At 49.8% G+C, this 24741-nt stretch overlaps 1 protein-coding gene across 4 annotated transcripts in view; it reads right to left on the bottom strand.

Annotated features, from left to right (window-relative positions):
* The window catches only part of tcf7l1b (transcription factor 7 like 1b), a 28754-nt gene extending 4484 nt beyond the window's left edge, over window positions 1-24270 (bottom strand). Inside the window, exons 1-5 of one of the 4 annotated variants that reach the window (XM_057031887.1) lie at window positions 23410-24270; window positions 23244-23316; window positions 23024-23151; window positions 7461-7544; window positions 66-201 (exon numbers count right to left, since the gene is read on the bottom strand). In XM_057031887.1, the coding sequence (XP_056887867.1) occupies window positions 66-201; window positions 7461-7544; window positions 23024-23151; window positions 23244-23316; window positions 23410-23586 (598 nt within the window). In that variant the 5' untranslated portion in view covers window positions 23587-24270. Of the gene's footprint in view, window positions 1-65; window positions 205-7460; window positions 7545-23023; window positions 23152-23243; window positions 23317-23409 lie in introns of all 4 variants that reach the window. The other 3 variants (XM_057031885.1, XM_057031888.1, XM_057031889.1) reach the window with 3 other exon arrangements.
* Window positions 24271-24741: the final 471 nt, after the last annotated feature.

Genomic DNA, 24741 nt, shown 5'->3' with positions numbered 1-24741 from the left:
CAGACGGGCCTGAGTGTCTGACGGACGGCCAACAGAGAAAAGAGGCCCGGTGGAAAATGTCTTACCCGTCTTTGGGTCCAGAATCTCCGGGGACAGGTGCGACGGCGGCGTGCCTGGAGAGAAGTGTTCATTGCTGTAGGTGATGAGGGGAGTGAGCGGGTGCACGTGGTGAGCGTGCTGCACCACTGGCACTTTGTTGGACTGCTGAGAGAGACGGGAAGAAACATCAGCAACCAGTTTCCAAGCTTAAGAAAATAAACACAGATAAACTAACAATTTAGAATGATTTCATCCGTTAAAGTGCTGCATCGGCCCGTGTGACTGTCTATTATTTAGTCATGACTTTACTGAAAAAATAATGTTTTACATGGTCTTTCTGGGCCATTTTATACACGACTGATATGATGAAATGAGCGATTGGATAGACTACGTCTAGTGCAGGCATGGGCAAACTACGGCCCGGGGGCCACACGCGGCCCGTTAAACGTTTTAATCCGGCCCGCCAAACTTGAAAAATTAAATGAATAAACCTTGTTAATGTTAAATTTTCACTGCAATTCTGGTGTTTTCCCACTAGAAAAAAGACAGTCAGGAGGAGAGTGATGGTGATATCCTGAAGGATAACAGAACTTTCAGTGCTTTAAAATAGAAATGGTTATTAATTTTTTTAAAAAGGCATAATTATTCATTTGATTTTAAGTGTTTTAAGACTCATGCCAAAGTCAGATATTTTGTTGTAATGCTTCTCTTAATTTTCATTTGAAATTAAAGCTCATGTTTTCTCCATATCCCAAGATGTGTATTTTTTCTCCAATGAGGTGAGGTTACCAAAGCACTCCATCCATCCATCTGCTCCTGGTCCGGCCCCTTTGTCAAATGTTAGAACCCATTGTGGCCCACGAATCAAAATGTTTGCCCACCCCTGGTCTAGTGGATGCAGCCTGATGCAGTCGGCTACCGTTCCATCAGCAGGCCCGCGTGTACGCTAAACATCACAGTGTGTGCATGTGACCAGCCCTGTGACGCAATCTGGACCAGCGCCAGCGAACGGCGAAGTCCTTGCGGACAGGCGCCAAACGCGTTACGGTCATTTTTACACGGACAGAACTGTTGGTTCAGTAATTCTAGAGGGGGAAAAAAAACACAGCACCACGTGTCCAAAAGTCACAAACAAACACAATCTTGTCTCGGGTGAAGCGGGGAAAACCAAAATGGCACCGCGGCCCTCTGAAACCGCTCCCCTTTGATTCGTCCCCGGTAATACCAGCCTCTTGGTTTCGCGATGCTAACGAGCCCGTCTGTCCCATTGTCCCAAATTTATCACCATGCAACACTCGGCTCGGCTCATGTCTCTCAGCCACGCGGTGGAATGGCCCGAGCGTGCACGTGAGGGGACCTCGGTTCGGGGCTGAGCTCTGGCCGACATTGGGCCCGTGAGGAAGATGAAGAGAACAACAGTAATCAGCAGCGTCTCTACTTTGGTTAGCATCGCTCAGCTGGGCAGTCATTTCCCCTGGCTGCCCGGCTGAATGGAGCACTTGTTGGCTCAACTTGTCACATGGGAGGGTCAAGGGGTGGGTGGGGGCAGGGTGGGGGGAGAAAGGAGTCTTGTTCCTCCAGGCTAACCTTTCTTCAATATCCCTACCCATCCTCCCCCACCCCACCCCACCCAACCCCCCTTTTTTTAAACTTCTCCTCAACGTGGTGTGTTCGGGAACAAGGTCTGCATTCAGACTCCAGCCGACTCTCTCTGCCTCTTAGAATTGTTCCAAATCACAGCTATTTTTTTTCCTTCTTTTCCTCAAACTTGTATTTAAAGGAACGGGCTAACCTTTTTCCTCTGGTTAAGTCTTTAGCAAATTGGTTCCTCCTGCGTCAAAAGCACGCTTTGATTCCGCTAAAGCCAAAGAGAGGAGAAAATATTTACCGCTGTGTAAGGCGGCTATATAAAGATCGCTTTGCTCAGGTTCGGTCCCGGCAGAGTTGAAGCACAGAAGGTCAGAGCGCAAGATGGTGCTCAGATTTGCCACAAGACAGAAACGGCTTTGATAATGCTTCATGGCAGAAGCGGTGTTGACTTGCCGGCTTGAAATCCCAGAGCCCACACGTCATGTATTTTTAAGATGTGCTTTGTTGTTCTTCTTCGTGTACAATAGGCCCGAATTTCCCCTCTGTTGTAAGCGCTGTTTGAGACCTCCAGACCTGAATGCCAACACATTTTGGGAAAGGCTTCAATGAGAATTTTAAATCACCGCATTCATTTTTAATCTCTCGGAATATACACCGATCGCCTAAACTTAATTCTAACTTTGAAGGCACTAGTTTCAATTCCTGCCTCAACCGAACATGGAGGTAAAGTGGGGTAACCTGGCGTACCTATGCAAAACCGAAACATCCCGCCAGGCAGAATTTCCTGAGCAAAGTTGGGAAATTCCTCGAGAAAGAAATCCTTCAGCCACCATTGATAATCCAGCCCTTAGCTAGTTAATGTCAGTGGTAAAAGAAGGCAGCGCTGCATCATTTTGGGAACAAAGAAAGTCAGAGTCCTTGCAAATACAGGTGTTATTTACACCCAGATTACTAAAAAGGAACTTAGTCTTCCGGAGTTTTGGTCCGAGCTGGTCGACCCATGAGGCGAGCCAAGCAGTGAAAAGAGAAGGTAGCAACTAAAATATGGTCTGGACGGAACAATCACACTGCATTTCCACAAATGTTCAAGGAAATACTTCATATCCGGCCATATTTTTTAAAAAGTTACATCATGAAAATAAATACGTCAGGGGCCCTACTAACCCTTAAAATATTCTTACAACAACAAAAGAAAAAGAATCATTCTCATAATGGATTTTTTTGTAATCACACACTGGTAATGCTCCTTTAACCAAGACTGGCGGAGTGTAAAGAGGAACCCATGAGGAACATGAAACCTGTTTTAAATATAAACAACATCTACGTGATCGGACAGATAAAGAACAACCTGAAACCAGATGGTATCTCCATCCACACACAGAACACAGCCCTTCACATGAGCCAGTCTGGACCGTGGCGCATACCTCTCCGCTAAAAGGAAAAACACCCACAACTGGTTTTGAGAGAGTGGACGGAGGGACGATTTGGTTTCAGTGGAAAACGAGGTCGCCGAGCTGGTGCAGGGAAATATATCAACATTTTAAGAGGCTCAGAAACTAAAAAGGCCGAGGTGGCAGCACCTCGCCATGGCTGTTCAACTTGGAACGTCGCTAAGAAAAGCAAAGCCCTTGGTCAGTGTGTGTGGAGGGGTGGATTTCATTCAAACAAACATGTTTTTGGATCCTGCACATCTGAATTGAATTACTAGGCAAACAGCCGATGGGGCAGAGAGCTTAGAACAAACTGAATAACCCTGCAGCTTTGTGTGTCTTTATGCTCAGTGATTCTGGGTGGGAGGCTCACAGGCCTTTCAAAACTCCAGGAAAGACAGGCAGAAAAGAATGCCCGGCATGCCGAGGAATCCGAGTCTTGTTTGTCAACGGCAACAGGAAGCAGACGTGACAGGGGACTGACCGTGTCGTATGTCTTTAAACTCAATCCAAGCGACGCCGTTCATCACGGACACGGCGCCCAAGCGCGCGCGCCGCGCCGCAGCATCACGTTACAGGGCGATTATGGCCCCAGCTATCCAAAACATCCAGGTTTAGCTTAAAAAAAAAAGATATCGTGCTCCGTTTTCCTCACAGACGAGGAGCAAACAGGATTATTGTTATTAGGTGTGCGAATATATGCAATGTCAAACGTTTGCGATCAATTCTCGCATCAGTCTGATGTTGGTTTATTGTTGAGGAGCATCCTTGGGAAACAATGAGGCTAACGGACCACGTTAGCTCCAGCAAAAACTCGGAAAAGATCAAAAGCCCGGAAATATGTGTCTTATAAGTTGTTACCTAAAAAGAAATGAGCCCTGTGTCCCCACAGGATGTCTCTGCTATGGTCCGAATGAATTCCTCTTAGAGAAATGGGCTAAATATTCAGTATTAACAGGTGTCATTTTTATTGTATCCCCTGTAACAAACGTTCCCGAAGGAAAACTGTTGCAGGTGTAACGATGTATATTGTGTCTATGCAGGAAAAAGGCAGGGTTTATCCAAACACCCAAAACTTTCCACTCCTGGTACGCGTTTCCAAGCTGAACGCTGTTAAAGAAGCTCTTTGTATTCACCTGTACGAGCGTACGTGTTAAAAAAAGATTAGTACCCATTTGGAGGGGGCGGCATTTGATCCAGGATGTCCTTAAAACCCCCAAAGAAAACTTTGAACGGGTAAAACAAATCTAAAAGCGAGAGAAAAAAAAGAAATTGCCTGGAATAGTCAAGGACTACACGGTCTTATTTTAACGCCGTGTTCCTCAGGGCAACCTGAAATTTGTTTGCAACACAGCTGCTACAAACTGGCTTTTTACTTATTCTGTGATGTTGGACCGAGGCTGGGGTTGACTCTAATCAAAGCCGTGGTTCCTAATTCCATTTCTGAAGAGGATCTTGTCTCTGCAGAGGCCCAGCAGGACGGCAGATCTCGGATCAGTATTCAGTTCAGCCCTCCCAGAGCCTTTGATTTCAAGTTGGATCCTTGGTCGTGCGCTGCCACATGCAAAACGAGAAAATCTCCCCGGACCCTAAGTCAGAGGTTTGTAGAAAGAATACGAGCCCAGACTCAACCGACCCCCACCCGAAAAAAATCACTACACTTTTGAGCCCCCGACGGGTGATGACACCATAGGAAGACGGTCTGGAAGCTAACAGAACAAGTGAGTAAGAAGTGCGCAAGCTAACAGAACCGAGTGAAGGTCAGGCCCTGTCAATAAGTGGGTCAGAATGGAGCCAGAGCAGCAGCTCCGATCAGTCTGAATTAACGGGGGAAAAGGTCTCGTGGACAGCTTTGTTCTGGCGTGCTGCTTTGATATTTTCATCAAGAAAGATGACAAAGACCTTTGAAGCAGCACCGTCGTTGACGCCATCCACGTCCCAGCCTCATCATCCTCTATTTTCCCGGTCCACGTCGGCTACACGTGGCAAGTTTCACGCAGCGCACCGCCTCACCCTGCAGCACCTTTGATGTATCATTCATGAAGAGGCAGCCCTCTCAACACAGCCGTTTACGCCGGGGCTGTCAGCTTTCCAAACACGGATGTGCGTATTTCTGTGTACATGATGGGATGGTGAGTGTTCGCACACAAGCCTGTCCCTTCTTCTCACCCATCCCAGCAGCAGCAGCAGCAGCAGCAGCATTGCTGTGAGAAAGAAAGGGATCGGCTGAATGCTAAACAAACATGTCTGCTGAATAATTGAGGATCTCGGGCCTCTCTGATTTGCACACAGGCCTTGTGGACCTTATCTCCACAGCGACAGGAAGATCGGCGACTCCCGAACAGCAAAATCAAGGCCGGAATCACCAAAACGGTGCAGCAGTGTTTTAGCATCCTTTCAGCACCGCTAATCAAAAACGCTCATTTGTAAGTCATCAAAAGTCAGAGTCAATGATTTCCTCATCTCATCTGCAGAGTCACCTGACTGACAAGGCCCCCCCCCACATCTAAAAGGCTATGGGGTAAGTCGACATTATGCAGAGAATATATAAGATATACATGTACCTGCAGGCACACTTTGACAGACACTACAAATAATATATGTCCATCACCCAACGATAACCCCCACTGTCAGATTTCTGCTTGCAGAATGACTGCAGGCGTCCCTCCTGGTCCCCTTCTTGTCTTTTATCCTCAGGATTCGTTCTCTGGCTCCTTTTGGCCATGGGCAGTACTTCTTTGGCCCCCTGTGTGTCCCCATCCTCTCCCCTTGCTCTCATTAGTGCAGTGTTGGGGCCTGGGGAGCCAGCCCGCTGTTCCCTCCCACTTTGTGCATCCTCTCTTCAGCTGGCGTAATGAGCACATAATCAGCCGGGCTCCCCGTCAGCACCAGAGGGCCCTGGGAGCGCCCAGCCCAGACAGGGGGTGAGGTCACAGCAGGGCGTCTGAGCGTCTATCCTCCTGCGTCCAGGTTACACGCGCCGCTCTAGCTTCCCTATCTCACATCAAATGACCCCCATCTCACAGATCACAAGATAAAGCACCGTCACTTCCTCTTTCAGTTCAAAGCCGTCCTGCCTAAAATGAGATTCCTTCCTTTAGATAATGCTTTAAAAGAAGGGCTTCAGAAATATTTGAAGGCAAATTTGATGTCTCAATCCTTTCTACCCATTCAAGGCCCCATCTGTGGTAAAGCTGGTGAAAAGGCCATTTATTGCAGCCTTTCCTTTCAATTGAAGCGACGCTGTTAAGAAGGTGCAAGGCTCAATAATTCAAAAGAGTTCCATGGCTAAAACTAAGTAACATTTCTCCCTGAAGTTGCCTGATCCCTCAATGTCTCTGCAATGTTGCTCTACTGACTTCTTGGGTTTAATGATAATCACATCTTTGAAGGCCAAACATGAACTGAAAGGCGCTGAGACAGCTGCCTATGACCAGCAAGCAGACGCCCCACAAAGCTAAGGCAGAAGGACCCAGAATACAGCTCTCACAGTCCCTTAATGTGCTTTAATTTCCTTAAAATCCAGTTGCAGCTCTTATTTGCTCCCAGCGTTTTGACCTCTTGTCTTCCAACAGTGTAATTTCACGTCCCCTTCATCATGTCACAATGTCGCACGCTGATTAAACAGCCGAGATCAGTTTTCTGCTTGGAAACTTCACACAGACGTTGCTGTGTACCAGAGCGAGAATCAACAGGGTCACAAATGGGTCAGCATTTTTTTTCCTAATAAAATATCTTGAACTGATTTCTATTGACGCTTAAGTCAGCCTTGGATTCCCACGAGCAAACTCAGCCCCCCTCATAACAATTTGCCATTGACTGCTCTCAAAGAGGACTTTGTCATGCGCATCGCCGCGATTATGGGACCTAGTGAATCAACCACAAGCTCGTCTACCCAGGATACGTGAAGAAGGGGCTGAGCTACAACAGCTCTTTCTCCTAGGTGCTCCGTGCGCTTCTGAACGTGCACCAGATAAGGCCAATCTGATAAAATCCACCTTCAACCAGGTGAGACGTCAGACAGGCTCTCCTGGCTTCTGGTTAAGGTTGAAAGCCCAAAGGCACGTCCCACAGCCGGGCAACCAAGCAAACGGGTTTGTTAAGGTCCAACCAGAGTGAGACGCAACAGTGACAAGTTCACGCCTGCATGGCAGAACCCAGCAAACCCCAGAGAATTACGACAGAGGCGGAGATCCTGTGGTGAGCAGCTGCAGAAGGATTCCGTCCTAACTATGAATAAGCTAACAAGCTAATAAGGTCCACGTCTGAGCAACTGCGACAACCTGATGTTAAATTACTGGATGTGGAGCGACTGGTTCGCTCCTGCCAGGATGGAACCTGGAGGAAAACCTCCTGTTCCTGAAGCTTGGAGCACCGAGCCTTTTTAAAGCAGCTACTTACTAAATGTCCTGGTGTTGGCGAACGTGAGTCCTTGAGTCCAGCAGATCCGGGGACGTCAAGAAGAGGCCATTTCATCTGCAGGTACTGTGGGAGGGAAGTAAAATTAGAAATCAGGGAAAAGAAAGCATCTTCCTGTTCCTCACAAGACCGCATAAAAGTTCAAAAACACACTTTCATTTTTGCTATGTAACAATGTTCCCGAACAAGGAAAAACCAAAGCGAAAAGATTTACATCGTCAGTAGCGTCAGTCCTGCTCTCCGCGCCGCCGATCAGCGACGACCGATACTGTCGTTCACACAGGAAGTCATGCGCGGAATATCAGGCCTGTGCACGTGTCGCTGTCGGAACACGGTCGGGTGTGTGCGTGAGGTGTACGACCGGCGCGGCTGACATCTGCAGCGAGCCCCGGCTCTGAATGGAAGCTCGGCGGAGGACTGTGAAATTGCCGTTTGTCAGGGAAAAACAAGAGGCCAGCTGTGGGCGCCCGTTGCTGAGTGGGTGGGACCAGACAGCTGGAAGGAAGCCACGGCCGAAGTTTGAGCCGTGGATTCCGAGGAAAACTCCTGCCTCTTTAATGAAATCAGCTTAGCCTCTTGACCCAAGCAAAGTGTTTGGCTTTTGTCGTAAAAATAGGTTGCATGTGAGACGTCCCCTCCACTGCTGCCCCGCGTCCTGGGGGTCAGCGCTGCGATGCTTCTGTGACTTAGGGATCGCTAGCAAAAGACTCTTCTGGTCCTCCAGCAGCGGCGATAGCACGCAACAGACACACACACAGATCCACCATCTGCTGTATCGATCTGGACACACTCGCTCGTCACGCTCGAGATTTACGTCCTTCGGATTCCAATTAGTTCAAATGGTTTTGTTAGTTATGTTTGGGCCAGCCAGACCTAGGTGGACTAGAGCCGTTAGGGAAACACAGCCGCTGCGATGGTTCTGCAGCATCTAATGTCATTTTAATTATCGGCGAAGAGCAAGTTTCATCTGGAGCGCACATCTGGTCACCGTGGAGACAGGGATTGCGAAATCTCAGACAGGAAAGCCGTCCGATAGCAACATTAGAGGAGTTTGCTTCTTTCCGACCTCGGCACGGGATGAATTATGAAAAGCAGGCGAGCTGGAGGAGTCATTTATTCAGCGTGGATCTTTTTAATCTTCATTCATCACGTTGGATTTGCAAAGAGGAAGGACGTTCGGGTGGCGATGGGTTAAAAATGGAAAAGACATTATATCAGGAGGGGGAGAACGGGAGAGGAAGGAGGGAGGAAAAAAAACATTTTCAGGAATGAGTTTGTCGGAGCAGGCAGAGGGTATTGTTTCCTGACAGCTGGGGTCCAACAGAGCACCGAGGCAGGGGGAAGGGGACCCTTTGGAAAAGGGAGGAGAATTCTTGGAGTTGACATCAGCCCTCTTCATTTCCACTATACTTGCTCAAGGCTGAATTGTAGGTTCCAACTAATGGGCCCGAGTCCATACAACTGTCAGGAGGCAGTTGCTTTTAGAGGCTGCTGGCTCCCCATTGAAACCTTACTCTGCTGTGTGCTCGGCCGGTGCCTAATGAATGCTCGTCTCTGGGGAGAAAACCCAAAACAATACAGTTTTCTCTGTCTAATCTATGTCAATCACGAGTCCTTCCACGAATGAAACGAGCGCTATTGTGAGCGTTTGGTCTTGCCTGGCCATGCCCACGCCGATTCTCCCACCCAATCCATCCTTCATCTGACAGCTTCTGCCAGGACCGGGGAACATGCCCACAGGCACTTTTGTTGCACGGCACCTACATTTCTCCTAATTGCCAGCGTCTCCCGTGGAGCAACTGTTCACACACTCCCCGAAACCTGCAGCCAGGTAACGCCAGCTGCACGCTGTCACGTTAGCTGGAGTCCGCGCTAGCAGCAGCAACACGGCGGGAGGAGTGGAGCAAAGGAGTGCGCTCGGCTCTGTGAGGCCTTACGCGAGACAAAAGGCAAAGAATTGTGAGCTGGGCTGCTCAAAAAAAAGGAAAATACAGTCAAAAACACACACACGCATATGGAACACAAAGAGACTGTCAAGAAAATAGGCGGCTATGCAAGAGACTGCGGGTAAAATGAACGACTTAAAGCGTTACGCGATCAAGATTTAAAGGGGAGCTAAGCTAATGTCAGTTTAACTGCAGAGCGAGCTTAATTCCGGTCGTTCTTTACGCGTGCCCTGTTTTAAAAAGGAAAACAGACATATGGTCGGCGTCTATAGCAATGCTTCGGGACGGGAGTTGGAAGCTCTGCTAAGTCGACTTGGATAAAGTACTGGCAGAAAAGTGAAGTACAGCTGATCTATTTCTGAGGCTCTCTAATTGTCTTCCAGCCGTCCCGGCTATCTCCAGCACTCAGAATAGACATCAGATGAATGTGCTACTTTCACGGAACCCAGATGCAACAAAGGTGGCAGAGATGCCACTGAAATTCTGGAGCCCTCTGCTTCCTTCAGCACAGAGAGCGCAACATATGTTCTGGGGCGTGTGGGCTGCCAGGCCTGGGTTCTAATTGTTACATTGCTCACACAGAGTGGAGAAAAGCTCAGCCAAGAGTCTTTGTCATCTATGAAGTGTGTGGTGCTACGCTTCAGGCCAACATCAGAGCACGGAGAAGAGACAGATGTCTGGACATTTGCTGTCAAACTAAGTTGGACGGTCTTGCCAAGAGGACGGGGGTGGGGGGGAGGATCCCAAACTTTGATAGCAACACTCTGCCAGCTCCAGTCCTGCGGTGTGAAGTCAGGATGGCTGTCAATCAAGAGTCAATCGAAAAAGATGCTGTTGTTTGTTTGTTTGTCCCAGTAAAAGAGGCAAAACTGCAGATCTATGGACAACCTCTCATCCAGCAAGCTAGTCCGCGACCATTAAAGGAGTAGAAATGTTAAAGCGGCAGCTCAGATAAGGGTGGCTTTGCCTAATTTATAGTGAATAGCAGCAGGAATGCCTCCACGGATTTCTCCTGCAGATAATGTCAATCACACACTGTGTGGAGAACCCCACCCCATTGTTTTCTTTCACCCCCCAACAGAAAACAAATGGGCCGCACAGCGTGGTGTTTGGCCGAGGCGTTAATTACCATCCCCTGCCCATATGAACAGCAACTCCAGACAATGGGCCCCCCGCTCACCAGCCCCTCCCCGGTTCGCTCCGCTGAGATCACCTGCTCCTGTGGGGGCCATTGACACCTCAACCTGATCGTTCCCCCAAACACAATTAAAGCGTTGCAAACAAAGACAATGCGATAAAAAGCCCCCGCCTCGTTTCAGAGTTTGCATTAAGGCTCATTGTGCGACAACATTAAAGGCAATTACGCCGACAATTCTTAAACAAACCACGGCATTCACTCTGCAGATTAGTGTGTAATTGATGGGGAAACGGCAGGCAGATCAGCTGTCAGAGCCACAATGCTCAGAAGTTTAGGGGGGAACTGTTGCTTTATCCCACCTCGATGAAGCAAGAAGATATGGAGGAAGTTACCAATTACAACATCTGATGTAAGAATGTAAGCTAACTAGGAGAGAAAGCTTCGCACTTCTGACAGAATCACATCTGGACCAGCCTCACGTCAGCAGGCCGGCACTCCAAACTAATGATTATCACGCAGTTGCAACCACGTCTTTGTTTGCGATGTCCTGATTCACCGATCGCATCGACGCCGCCGTCTTCTGCAGATGCTGCCGTTACATCGCAGATGGTTTGTGTTTCCTCTGGCTCGTTTGCTCAGAAGTAGCTTAACCGACACGTCTGTTTGCTAGCGACGATGTCAAAGCAAAGGATTCAAGTTTCCCCCACCTTTATTGTCCGTCACATAGTGACAGAGCACGAAACATAAAAAGACGCAGCAACACATTTAAACCAATAAGATGTAGTTTTTGCTGTAAACAATGGAAGAAACGACAACGTTTTTTTATACTCCAAATAGATGAAAGCAAACTTGTCGGCGGCGTGGAATGTGCAGTGTACTTGTGGCAGAAAAGTGATTTAACGACATTAAAGAAACTCAGTGACAGGAAGTCAAGTTGTTTTGGTTGGTGTAACCTTTTCATCGCGGTCAGTTTGGGGAGAAAATTGTTAATCGTCGGCAAAAACAGGCTTCGGGAATCCTCGACGGATACCCAGTAAACAGGGTAAACAATAAAAGTTGCTCAAAAGGACACAGAAGTGCACGCTCAGGCGATCGGTCACCGGTTTATTTAAGAAACTCCCGACGGCGTCCACCTGACGGCAGCTGCCCTGCAGCATTGACAGCGTTCCGCTAATGGCTACAACAGTTTGAAGTGTCCATTAGCCTGTAGAGGAATGAAGTTAAATGACCACGACAGGGGCGCTCCCTCCGTTTGCAGAGCCTCTATTGTGACCCGTCTGGTCATCCCGCACTCTTATTCACAGCTGCGAAAAAACTGGGTCAAAGGTCAGAGATCCAGAGCCCCACGGTTACTGTGGCAACGGGGACCTATTAAGGCCAGGCTCGTTCGCCTCTTAACGTGCTCTTGTACACAAAAGAACTATTAGTGCAAAGAGGGCGAGATGAGAATGAAGCGCGGAGGGTGCTCGGGGGAGGTCCCGGCAGCGAGGGTTTTACAAGACGGCTGCAAACTCTCCCCAGCCGGGTCTCTATATGTGGCCCACGTCAAGTACCTATTGGTTATTGCAGACTCGGGGGGGGGGGAGCGCTGCAGCAGCGCGACGTGCAAAGCCGCACATCTCGTGAAAACCGCTCGCCAGCTTTAGAAACCGGTGTCGGGTGACGGCGTCTCGCCCGTCCCGTCCCAGGCCAGCGCGACGGGCTTCGTTCGAAAAGTCCTGGGAGCGAATTCCCTGCTGTTTCACTGGGAAAACCGCAGTAACACAACACACAAGGCCAGGATAACCCCCACCCCCACCCCCACCCCCTCCTTTAACATTCTGCCCCAGTGCGTGAGCTGCCATTTCAGTGGGAGTTTACAGTTTTTTTGCAACTTAAGCAGTTATCATTTTTTTAATCACTCCCCCCTCCCCCCTTCCTCCTGCATGACATGATCCTGAGTTATTGCTTCCTCTAACCGCAGCCTTTAGAGTGTTACTGTGGAGCACATGAGTCTTTAAATGAAGCCGCCAGTGTTCGCATTGTGCTGCTTTTAATCAGGTGCAGTGAAAGGAAAATGTTCTGGAGCCGAGCTGATGGTGGAGTCAGGAATAAGTGAGTAATTCTCTTCCAGAGAAAAACAGCAGGTCACATAAAACTCCCTCTATAATTAGACGCACAAGAAAATAATTATGCATCTAGCAGAGGCAAGGCCGTCTCATAAAGATGAGCACCGCGCTGTTGGGCTCAATTACTGTAGGTGAAGTCAGTTCTGTGGTTTTCCCATACCTGAGAGCCCCCGCTTCCAACGGCCGCTTTCCACTCCACTTAATGCCAACGCGACCCGATGTCCAGGCGAGCTACGCTCCCGGCGTCCGGGACAATGTCCGCTTCCACGTTCCCGTGGCATTGTTTGCCCGGAACATTTGACGCGTGGAGTCGCCGCGTTTTACTCAAATCCTGGGCCGTAAATGTCTGAGTAATTAACTCCAGAAGACGAGGTGGTTACCAGCGCCCGGACTGGCACTGACAGTAAAACCCAGACTCGGAGCAGCCATCCTGGCGTGCGCGTCCACGCTACAGCAGTGACACAAGCATTACTTCTTCTATGGAAGGGTTTCGATGGGAGAACGTGTCCCGCCGGGGGCACTGAGGAGGCAGCGGCGAGGCCGGCGTGCACGGAACAGCGCAAATACCAGAGATTGTGTTCCCTCCACACGCTTGGCGAAAAAGCCTAAATATAAGAGCTTTCTCCTCTTCTTCCAGAAATTGCAGATAAATATTTACCCCCGTCCCTCTCGGGGCAAATCTGCTGATTGGGGGCAGGGGGAAGGGGGGGCACACTGGGTCATTGTTTTCTTTGAACCTTTCCTTGGCTCACTTTTATAAACTTGCTAAAAGAGGCTGCCGGTGGCAGGAGAGGCATCTCGGAGGGGGGGGGGGATCAGTTTTGAAAAACCGAGGTGGGCATAAGTGGGCGTAGGGAAGGAGGGAGGGGAGAGGAGCCTAAATTAAACACATTTGTTTCTGCTCTCACATACCACAAGTCTTATGAAAACAGAGGGCTGATTGTGTTCACTCTGCAAGTCCACCCACCCCCCACCCTTCAGCACCACCCAACACCACCACCCAGCTATAACCCCCCCGCCCCCCTCCTCCTCAGCAGCAACAGGAGCCCCTCCCCCACCAGCCACCTCCTTCATACAGCTGCCTGCAGATGGCTCCTGTGTTAGTTCTCAGAGTGCAGGCGCAGGCCTGTGGGCCCCCGCAGACCCCCGCGCCCTGCCTCATCTCAGATTTTACTACCTGACATCCAACTCACCCCCACTGCTAAGAACTCGCTGGATTTTGAGCTGGGGGAGCTCCACTCTACCCCAGCTCAAAGGTTTCCTCCCGTTTGTTTCGCATCTCTGTGTAGCTGCGGTGCTACACAGGTTTAAGATTTGAGCCACCTCTAATTGAAAGTACAAAATCAAAACGTGCGAGAATCAGCCCACACGCGACGTCAGGCTCGACGTAAGAAATGAGGCGGCAACGCTAATTATAATCACGGTGTCGTTAGAGTAATTGCAGTGATCTGGAAATGCTAATCCACCAGCAGGTTAGCAGCTGGCCACTCGCTCACTCGGACCTGGACTGTTTGTGATGTTGTAGGTCAGTCTGGAGAAAGGTGCCACAACAGTGCACGTAAGCCGTGCACACCCTGTCCAAAGGTTTCTTAACCTCTGAAAAGTACCACCCCCCCCCACCCCCACCCAAACAAGGACTGGCCTCTGGTGGAGAATCAAACCCTGATATCGATTCCTTCCTTCAAAAGGCCCCGCGTGACGCAGTGCACGTGAGATTCCGATAAATCAACTGGTTTGATACTTGCTCATATTTTGAACTTCCAGCGTGGAACAAATCGGGCGACTACTGTGACATTCCCCGGGATTAGTTATGCGTATTGTCAGCAGACTGCAGGGAGGTCTGGAGCGCCGCCAAGGCCGGTTTACACCTGAAACATTTGGAAAAGCCATTTCCTGGTGTCCGCGCGCTTCACTTCCATCTTGCTAGCCACACTAGCATCATGTGCTCAATGATAAGCAAAGGATGGGCTTGGATCTAAAGGGCTTACACGGCTGAAGGTTTGGAGCAGGGACGCAGTTTTTAGATGCACGCCGGAGAGAAAAATGGCTTTCGTAAAGTCACAAGACAGAATGAGGCTGGGTCACGGGGTCCCCTACCTCTTCAAGGTTCAGCAGCTCTTTTGAAAGCAAAACAATAGAGAAAGAGAGAAACATTGGCGAGGGGCTGCCTAATTCCTGACAACCTCATTTTTTGGTTTTTGTCACCGTTAAATAAACAGCTTTTAACACTGGAGCTCAGGAACTGAATCATACGAGCTGTCACAGCTTCCCTGAAGAAAAAAAATGTCTTTGCGGCATTAAGACAAACAACAGAAAACTCAAGGTTGGACGTGATGTTTAAAACAATACCCAGCTGTTGCTATCTTTCTTTTTCAATGAGAGAAAGGAGGTGATTATGATCAGGGGCTGCTGTAAATATCAAATTACCAGGGACGTAGTTTAGGAGAGGCCCCCTTCGCAATTACACAGTATTCAGGAATGCGGAGCGTGATTCCCAACAACGCAGAACTTTGGACCAAAGGCCCACGTTGTATGTTCGGCATGACGGTAAAAGGTTCACAGGCGTCGTTCCAAAAGCAGAAACCTTCATTTTTCCCAGTTGCTGTCGTCCGTGAGCGCCACATTACAACCACAACACGGCGAAGCTTAGCTCAATTCGAGCTGCGCGCTCCTGCAAACAATTAGCACGAAGTCCAGAACTGTAAGCTGGTCAGAGACCGAGTGACTGAGAGAGAGTGAGGGAAGGGGGGGGTCGGGAGAAGAAGGGCGCTTGTGCACAATTACAGCGGGGATTTATGGCCTGAGAAACAATTTATAAATCACAGCGCCTGAGCTAATGTGCTCCAGATTGCGCTCCACGCAGCTGCAATTTTGGTTGGCGTGAAACGGCATAATAAACCTGGCTGGAGGACGTGTTCGGGGGTGGCGGGGCGGCGGTGCCGGAGCTGGGAGAGAAGTGGAGATTGTGGGTGGTGGCTGAGATGGGCTCGCAAAGTTTGGGACCTGTATTAAACAAAGAAGCTAACGCACGGAACACGGCGCTGTTAAAGCTGCCGTTCCTGCCTGATCTGTTGGCTACGACGCGTAAACCCGCCCCCTTTCGGTCGCCGTCACTCGTCGGGCCGGACCAGGGTTCGCTCGGTGTCGGGAGGAGCTTTTCGCACCCGCAAATTAAAGTGCGTCAAAATTAATATCCCGACAAATGCTGCAAACTGATCTGGTGGTTGTTGCTGCATGCTGGTGTGGAAGAAGGGATCGGATGTGCTGAGGGGAAGCCTGGGCTTTTGTGGCCACTCAGCCAACTGGCCCTGAACCTTGACCTCTAACCCTTCACCCTGGGGGGCAAACAAAGCTCTGAGTGACATCTGAAACTAGACACTCTGTTGGGAGAGAGTGTCTGGACAGGTCTCAAATAACCCCATTAACACCACAGAAAAGATTTATGGCTTTTTATTCTGCCGTTGCTGAAACTCTGCCGTTGTCGACTCCTAACGATGCCTCCAAATAAAAAAAATAATCAAACAATTGGAGGCGCGAAGTGCGTTTCCTCTGGAGAACCTGCCAATCTGGCGTGGGGTTTAGCTCCACGGCGGTCACCTCATGGTTGTGATTCCCAGCGGTGCCAGCAGTCAGGTGACGACGACATTTAATGAGCTTAATGCAAAGAGCGGTCGTGTCTCAGGAATCTCTGATGGATTCCAGACCCGGTGAACGGCTCCAGCGTCAGTAAACTGTAAATAAAAACAAAAACCTTGCCGCGGTAAATGCGAGCCTCCATTGCCAGAATGCTGAAAGCCACTGTAGTATTTAAATTAGGCAAGGAGGGAGGAAGACTCGGCCAAGCATTCTGTAGCTCAGCTGTGAGGCTCTAAGCCGTTGCCCTGGGGTCTTTGTCCTGCCTTTCAGGGCAAGTCTGAGGTAGTCAAAGACCCTATTCATGACTGGCGCTCCCCCTGCCAACACACCCATACAGCCCCAGTCAAGTCAGCCGAGAGCTATAGAGCCTTCCCATTTCACACGAGAATCAGACCTGCCCCTAAAGCCTGCTTCAGGGATTCCAAATAGCCAGCCCCTCCAACCCATGTTCAAATCAAACAAAAGGCCTCCTTGGACTATTCCATGTCATATATGGCTGATTAGATCTATTTTAGTAATCCAGCTATACCAAATTTAGAGCAAATAAGTCGGGTGATGGGTTTAATGTCACGCAAACGGGCTGTGGAGCCGGCGTCGGACGCCAGCAGACGGTCCCACTCGGTGTGGGATTCAACCATTTTCGGTGAAATGGAGCAGCCACAAGGCGAGCGTGTTGCCGCGGCCCGAGCTTATCAAACGATGGACTCTTCCCAACACGAACCCAATGAGGTCGATCATCACAAGGGGGGAAACCCTGCATCCGTGTGTCTGAGGAACACAACGAGGAGCATTAACGGAAGCGGCCCGAGAACACGACCCCGTCATTTTAAACCTGCAGTTTGAGAGAGCCAGTGTGTGTGTGTGTGTGTGTGTGTGAGAGAGAGAGCATAATAACATCTGATGTTCTGCTGTCTCTGCTTAAAGTGTGTGGCCTCTTTCATGACTCCATGACTTGTCCTTTCTTCACTATAATCTGATTTGTTATTCCGCAGAACATTGTGACTTCCTAACTGGTCGAATTGGTTTAATAGGTTAACTGAGGCAGACCGAGGGGCATCCAAAGGTTGGGTGATTATCAATATTAGGACGAGCAGCATGACTGCGTGACAGATTCGGAAGTAGGGAAAAGCAAGCAAAGGTAGTTGATGAAAAGCACATTTTTGCTTCTGAAATCCCACCATCTGTATCAAAAGTAGTCGTATGGAACACCACAAAACTACTATGGTGCATAATTATGATGTTCCTCCATAATTAAAGAAAACTTCTATTAAGGACATAGAAAACTCTCATCTGACGTCTGCTTATCTCTTAGAGAATCGATGACACGAGTGTCTGTGTTGCATTTGTATGCAGGTGCAGCTTGTGCACGTGGCGTCCAAACTTATGGGATGCGGCCAGAGTGAATTCTCGCTCCTGGACAGCTAGCAGCCACGCGGCTAAGCCCATCCCCGCTAGATAAGCGTCGGCTTCTGTATGGCGGCCGCAACCCCGCCGCCCCGGCGCGTACCTGGGCAGCGTGGCCTTGGTGATGGGCGAATGCGTTTCTGCGGGTTGAATGTGAAGCACAGGGAGAATTCTCAGCCCGATCTGATAGTCTCCTGCTGTTCGCTGATAGCGCCGCGGCTGCCAGCGAATGGCCGAGCCTTGTGGTTCACGGTGGAGAATACGCTGCTCTGCGGGAGACAATCCCTCTGATAAGCAAGTGCCTTGAGGTCTGGGAAGCAGCCCGCCTCAGGATAACAGCCCGTGGAAGAGCAGAACCCGACTCTTCCCTGGTTTATGCCCCCGCTACATCTCAACAACAATCTCTCCCTCGCTCTGCCTGTAATGCTTAAACTGAAAACAGCTGCTTGGAATACCAGACTGATGAAACCCTGTTTAGAGCTTTTTTTCTTTCTCCTCCTGCTGTACAATCATGTTTTATTAGCATGGAGCAAACCATTTAAGGTACAATTATACAGGCAAAATCTTCCTTTATGTGAGCGAAACAGTAGTTAATACGGCTAATGTGGCAGACTCTTCCATTTCCATGTGACCGTAAGAGTTTGGCCTGCTTTTATTGGGAGCTCTTTTATTATTTTTCTTTGGCATTTCAGATTCAGTGACTTTATGTGCAGCGCATTAACGAGCGTGCGTGGATTAAAGCCTCGCCGTGATCATTTACAGGACAAAAGAAGCCTCGACAGCTCAGGTTTGAATTGATCGCAGCCCCACCGTGAAGCCACGGTCAGGGGCTGTCCCCGACTGTGCTACCTGGGAGGGTAGATCCGGACAGATGACGGGTCGATCCCCCCCACCAGGTTAACGCCACAGACACAACTAAGTTAGTGCTCACGTGACATGTGTCTGCACCTCCCACATTTCCATTTTTTTTAAAAAAAGGCTAAGAACTAACAGCTGTATTGGGATGATTTTGCGTTTTATTTGGGAAGTCATTGATCCTAAATTTCCTGACCGTGGGAACGTCAGCCCTCTTGTTTACTGCGTACCTTGGGCCATGTGCCTCTCGTCTGGAAGCCCCCCCCCCCAAATATTGCTGGGGAGGGCCGGCACAGAGAGCTCCAGAGCAGCTCTGGCCAAACATAGCAAATGAGAAAAACACATTAATTGATAAAAGCACATTTGCACAAATATTCATCTTGACACATCAAAGGGATTCGTTGATGCCACTGAAAATGGGGAGTCTGCAGCTCGGGAGAGGAGATGTTGGTTATCCTTCCCTCAAAGGGCGAGATGCTCCTGATGGGCCTGGCGCGTGTGAAGCCTGAGCGCTATAAACAGAATTTCTAATATCAGGCAGGCCGAGTGGGTGTGTTAGGTAGGGAGCTAGCGGGGCTGTGGGGCTGACGCCAGCTCATGCTTTCCATAGGGACCAAAGATGGAAGGATACAGACCAGGACTGACACCATTTCTGACAGCGTTACTGGGGAAGTGAACATCATCTGTATCAACAGCGGGCTGCTGCTGAAGCTACAGAATCAAAAAAAAAAAAAAAAACCTGGCCGGCGAGCAGCTCTAGGGTGGTTGGTTAAGATAAGTGGTTTATAAATGTAGGCGCTGAAAATTAAATATTTAATACAAACTGCTTTAGTTTGCCTTGCGCTAATTAGCCCCGACCTAAATTTACTAACCAATGACACGCAAGTCATCGCAGACACCGGCAACCGCAATAATGAATACCACACTTTCACAATTAATATACTGCCCCTCTACAAGTTTGAATATCTCCACCTTCTCTTCAAACAATTTTAGTATTCATTTCATATGTTCTTATTTGCCAACTTTAATTCGACTTCCTCCAATGCTTCATTATCAAAATGAATCACCTCCAGCAGGAGCCCCCGGGCCAGCGGCGGCATTTCTGCGGCCCCTGGCGATCTGCATTTAATTGAATACAGCCACCAAACCGGTGTATACGTGTTTGTCTTTAAAGGGAAAATCTTTTTTAAAAACTATCAGCCTAGTGAGAAATGTTAGCTCTGTTGACACAGCGCTTGGCTGAAAAAATATTTGCCCGCCAACATTCAGGAACACAGCGGCGAGCGTTGTCGGGCCGTGAGCGCCGGACACTGTTCCCTGTGTTGCCGAGCGTCCGCGGGGGCATGCGGCTAGGTGAGCGAAACGCCGAGCGAGCCACCTGATGAAAAGACACCTCCGCACAAACGGCCTGTGCTTATGCAGGGTGAGGCCCCTTTTATCCAGCAGCACAATGTCTGTGTTGACTTTTCTTTGTCTGCACATTTTTAAGCGCTAAAAGCAACAGAAAGTCGAGAGGGAGAGAAGAAAGAAGTCAGGCAGGCATGCGAGCGCAGCCGCTGACATGTTCAGACTCATACGAGATCTCCGTATCTCCTAAACAATTTTCTATCCAACAATCGTGCTAAACTGCTACATATTTTATGATCCGGCTAGCCGAGCTCTCGCTCGCTCGCTACGTTGCATAGACAAGAGGCATTTCGCTAAATAGCGAGAAAGACGACGACAGCGGAGTCACCTGTGAAGACCTAATGAAATTGAAGGGCGTTGGCGTCAAGGGCGTTAAGTAATCCCGTCAATAGTCTGTCACCACGGGAACAATGTGGCGATAATCACCACGGTGGATCAGCAAACAATAAGCTGGATTTGTTAGCAGAGCGAGATAACGAGAGGGGAAAGAGCAGCTCTGGCTTTCCCCTGGCTGCTGTGGGCTGCAGAAGTGGAGAGGAACATCTCTGCAAACATGAAACCTCCTGACGTCTCCGTGGATTACAGCAGAATATCAGCTCCGAACAGGCTTTGAATCAGTTATGCCCGGCCCTCGGGGGAGCTCTGTGCCGACTGCGTGTAGGCCTGCCTCTCGTTGCTCATGATGGGGTTGCCACATCCAAGTTTTAACAGTCCAGGCCTCTAATCCATCTGTTTGCAGCGCTGCGCTGTGAAATCTGTGCGCTCTTGAGTAACACCTGGCATCTGTTGCTCATATTCTATTGCTATTTAAGAGAAATCTGTGGGCTAAAGTGTGCAGGAAATGCTAACGGGAAGCCACGTGGGCTAACTTTCTTGTCTGTAATTACAAAAACATTTACATTTACCCAGCGGAGCGTCAGCGCTCTGAATAGAAATGCATGCCTGTGATTAATCACACCTTCGGCTTGGGAGAACAACAGTGCCTTGTGCGGAAGAACCGCATTCCAAATCATGCCATCCAAGGCCCAAACTATGCTAGCTGACGCCGGGGTTGGTCGGGAGCCGAACGCCAGAGGTGGCAACACCCACGAGGCCGCCCCGTGGGCAAATAATAACAAGCCGGTCGTCCTATTCCGCCCCAAACGTTCCACACTATAGCTGTTGTCGGGCAGACCAAGACTGGTGGAGGAATATCACCGGGCAGACGCCATTAATCCGTAATCCACAGGTGTAAACAAATTAAGCAGAGTAACGTGGGCCTAAAAGCAGCGTGTCAAAACCCTCATCAATCAAACGCACAGTGTTCACTCACCCCGAGCAACACGGAGACCTTCAGACGTCTGTTAAGTATGCCAGCTATTGTCTGGCTGCATGTTTTCTGCCACGCTGATGATTGACAGTGTCAGCTCACTCTGTCCCATTGACCTCATTCCCTCCCCCCGCCGCCACCACCGCAACATGGAGGATTATACCTCTGCATCTTAAATCCGTCGCTACGTCTGCCCGAAGTCGCAAAAACAGCCGGTTTTTTTCCACGACCCTCCTTCTTTTTGCACAGTTTTGCCAGTCAAAACCACACGAGTCCGAACAACAACAAGTGAACCAAAACAGGAAAGAACAGCAGAAATTATTGTCTGAGCATGTCGGTGCCTGCTAATATGCTCAAAAACTGCTGGGGTTTTAAAGATAAGACGGTATAAATACTGATAATATCACCAAGTGTGGGCAGAGTCGCCATTTAGTTAATGAGCCCCAAAGGAGACCTCCAATGAAGCCATCAAGACTGCTCAGAATAACAATGGTCAACTAACGCCTTTCTAATTGAATGGAAGGTGGGAGGGGTGGGGGGGTGGGGGTCTGGAACGGTGAGAAGGAGACACAAAAAAAGGGAGGGGGTGTCTTTTCAGTCACATGCCTGCCAGGACTTAACGAAAGTACTTGTTTTTTATTCCTCTTTCCTGGGTGGGGGGGGGGGGGGGTAGATTGGGGGATGGCCGAGAGAGGAGCAACGAGGGATTATTTCAAGGAAGTTTGGACCGTCCCAGCACCATTGGCGAGTCCTCGGGGACTGAAAAACCAACTTTGCGTCGCGTTCCAATAAAATATCGGTTGTATTTCAGCTCCCAAAGGACAACAAAGTTCTTTCTTTGTCAATTAGCTGGTGGGTTTGTTAAGATAAAGAATGGAAACCCGGGGCAGACGCGCTCTCCTGCCCCGACCGGCGCGGTTGGGACGGGATCGCGGCACTGTTCCGGATGACAGCCGGCGCCTGCTCAAGCTTCCCCGCGCCGGGAAAGTAAAGCAATCACGGCAAACACCCGTCAACGGCGCTCACTTCAGACTGTCAACGTTATCTCGGCTCGAAAAGGGTCTGGACAACAGCTGCCGCGGCCCTGGCGGAGGAAATGCCCCCCGAGCCTCTGCCCTGCGTCTGCTCCCGACCCCCAGGAACACCTCTGACTCTTTGTACGCTTTTGAGCAGAAATGGCTGCAAAAAGGTCGCGGCGGGAGCAAATGCTGCTACCGCCGCCGCCGCTGCTGCGAGGGAGTCGCGTTCGGTGAAACCCGTCCAGTAAAACACAAAGGAGAGCAGACTTGGGGGAGGAGGCTGACTTGAAATCATCTGAAACTTGGTGCGCTGCTCTTTGCTGCCAAGGAGAAGTGCTTACAGGAAATTAATAATGAAAGCACACAAGATATATAAGCGGCGTTGAAGCCCTCGTAAGGTCGCAGTAGAATCAGGAGCCCGGGCGAGAGCAAAGCGTTGTCATAAATCCATCAAATAGGCAAAGATTTCACCTTCAAAACACGTATGACTGTATAGCTGAAGCCCCCCACCCCCACCCCACCCCCATTAAAAGAACAAAGAAGAAGTTACTACTTGTTGAGAGGCCACACGGAGGGAATATGGCGGTCTAGTGCACAATGAAGTTTGATGCACGAGCAAAGTTATTAATTGTTGGTGTGTTGTTGTTTTTTTAACTTTAGTCCAACCAAAAAGAGGGGTGGTGGCGGGAGGGGGTTTGGGAGACACGCGCGACGCACACTTACTGTTCGTGCACTCGGGGACAGGGATCCGTTGGGTAGGTATGGATTGGTGAGGTCTGGGATCATTAGAAACGGGTAGCCGGGGTAGTGAGGACTCTTGAAAAAGCCACCATCTTGCTGCCTCCTCAGCGCTGCAGGGATGAAGACCAGTCAGGGTTAATGACTCCACATGCGCAAATCAAGCGTGCACAGCGCGCGGCGCGTTCTTTTCTTTAGCTTTTACCTTCACTAAAGTAGTCCCTGGCTTTGTCATAACTTTCTGAGTCGGCTCTGGTTTGGGGGCGCCTCTCTGCTTGCTGACAGAGGAAGAAGAAAGGTTGGAAGTTTTAGCAGAATAAAAGCGTTTCGCCCCCTCGGAGCCAGAAGTTGCGCGGACGCGCGGCTCTTACCTCGGAGTCGGACGAGCTTTCGGACTCGTTCACCAGGGAAGATTTAACATCGTCCAAGTCCCTTTCCGCCGAGACATTCTCGGATATCTTTTCCTCCTGCTCCCCTTCGTCCTTAAAGGATATCATCTCGTCGTTGGCCCCCAGATCATCCCCACCGCCCCCGTTTAGTTGTGGCATTTTCGCTGAAAAGCTCAATTACAGGAAAAACGACTGTCCAGAACACCTTTGCTTTCTTTCTTAAACGATCTTGCTGCTAACGTGTCGCCGTAGTTGTCAACTACAATGAAGTGTTCATGTTTTAAAACTCCGATCTCATCCCCAGAACTTGATCCCGCGGTCCATGACTTGCGGCAATAATCCACACTTTGAACCGAAGCACCGGTGGAGATTTGGCGTCGGCGCCCGGATGCGCAACAACTTGGCAAACTTTGGCCTCCCTCGCAGCCTGCGGACAACTTCGAGCCTCCTGCGTGCGCGCGTTCGTGCCCGTGGTGCAGCCGAGGAGCGACCACATAAACTACCAGCGGCACAGGCGACAGAGAAGAGCGACAAACACGTCCGTTTTCATCTCCTGGTATCCATATCTGGGGAAACTGGCGCTCGGGTCAGAAAAGGGAGGAAGAAAAACACGCGTTGGCTGCACTTTTCTTTACTTCTCCCTCGCTTTCCTCCCACAGGACCGACGCTTGGCCGCGGTACCGAGACACACAAACTCTAGAAACTCTTGTAGAAACCACCTAAAATGCGTCAAAAAAAGAGAGGGAATTCAGCTGGTCGAGCTCGCCCTTTCCCTCCACATCGCTGCCGGAGAATGCGCCCTGAAAATTACTTGGTCGTTCAAGTGGAAGAAAAAGCGCAACCCGCTCGCAGGGGAGGAGTTTGCGCTGAAAACCGACACTTCATTCAGCAGATCAGCTATTCTTCAACCTCAGGGCACCAAGAGAGTCCCCGCAGAGGCTGGGAGGGGGGTCAAAGACATGGCTGTGCAACAACCACTCACGGCTCTCATTAGAATTAATATTCTGATTATTATTGAGTGGACATGGGCGGGTTTTTTTTAAATGATATGAGCAGAATTTTTGTGCAAATCTGAGCGTGCTCACGTGGTCTGATACCTGCGTTGCAGAGGTGAGCACAGGCAACACACCGCGTTCGTGTGCGCGCGCGCGCGCAAATGACAGAGGCTGCAATAACAAAGTCGTCATTACGCCGTGCCACGTGAATGGCGCGTCTGTGTGAATCCCGGGACAATGCACTGGTGAAGACAATAACACCTGGGGTTCGGCCGCTGTACAGACGCACTGACCCCCCCCCCCCCCCCCCCCCACACAC

Source organism: Takifugu flavidus, chromosome 5 (genome assembly GCF_003711565.1).
Source record: "Takifugu flavidus isolate HTHZ2018 chromosome 5, ASM371156v2, whole genome shotgun sequence".
NCBI lineage: Eukaryota > Metazoa > Chordata > Actinopteri > Tetraodontiformes > Tetraodontidae > Takifugu > Takifugu flavidus.
The sequence above is the reverse complement of the archived record's forward strand: the minus strand, read 5'-3'. Positions and strand labels throughout refer to the sequence as shown.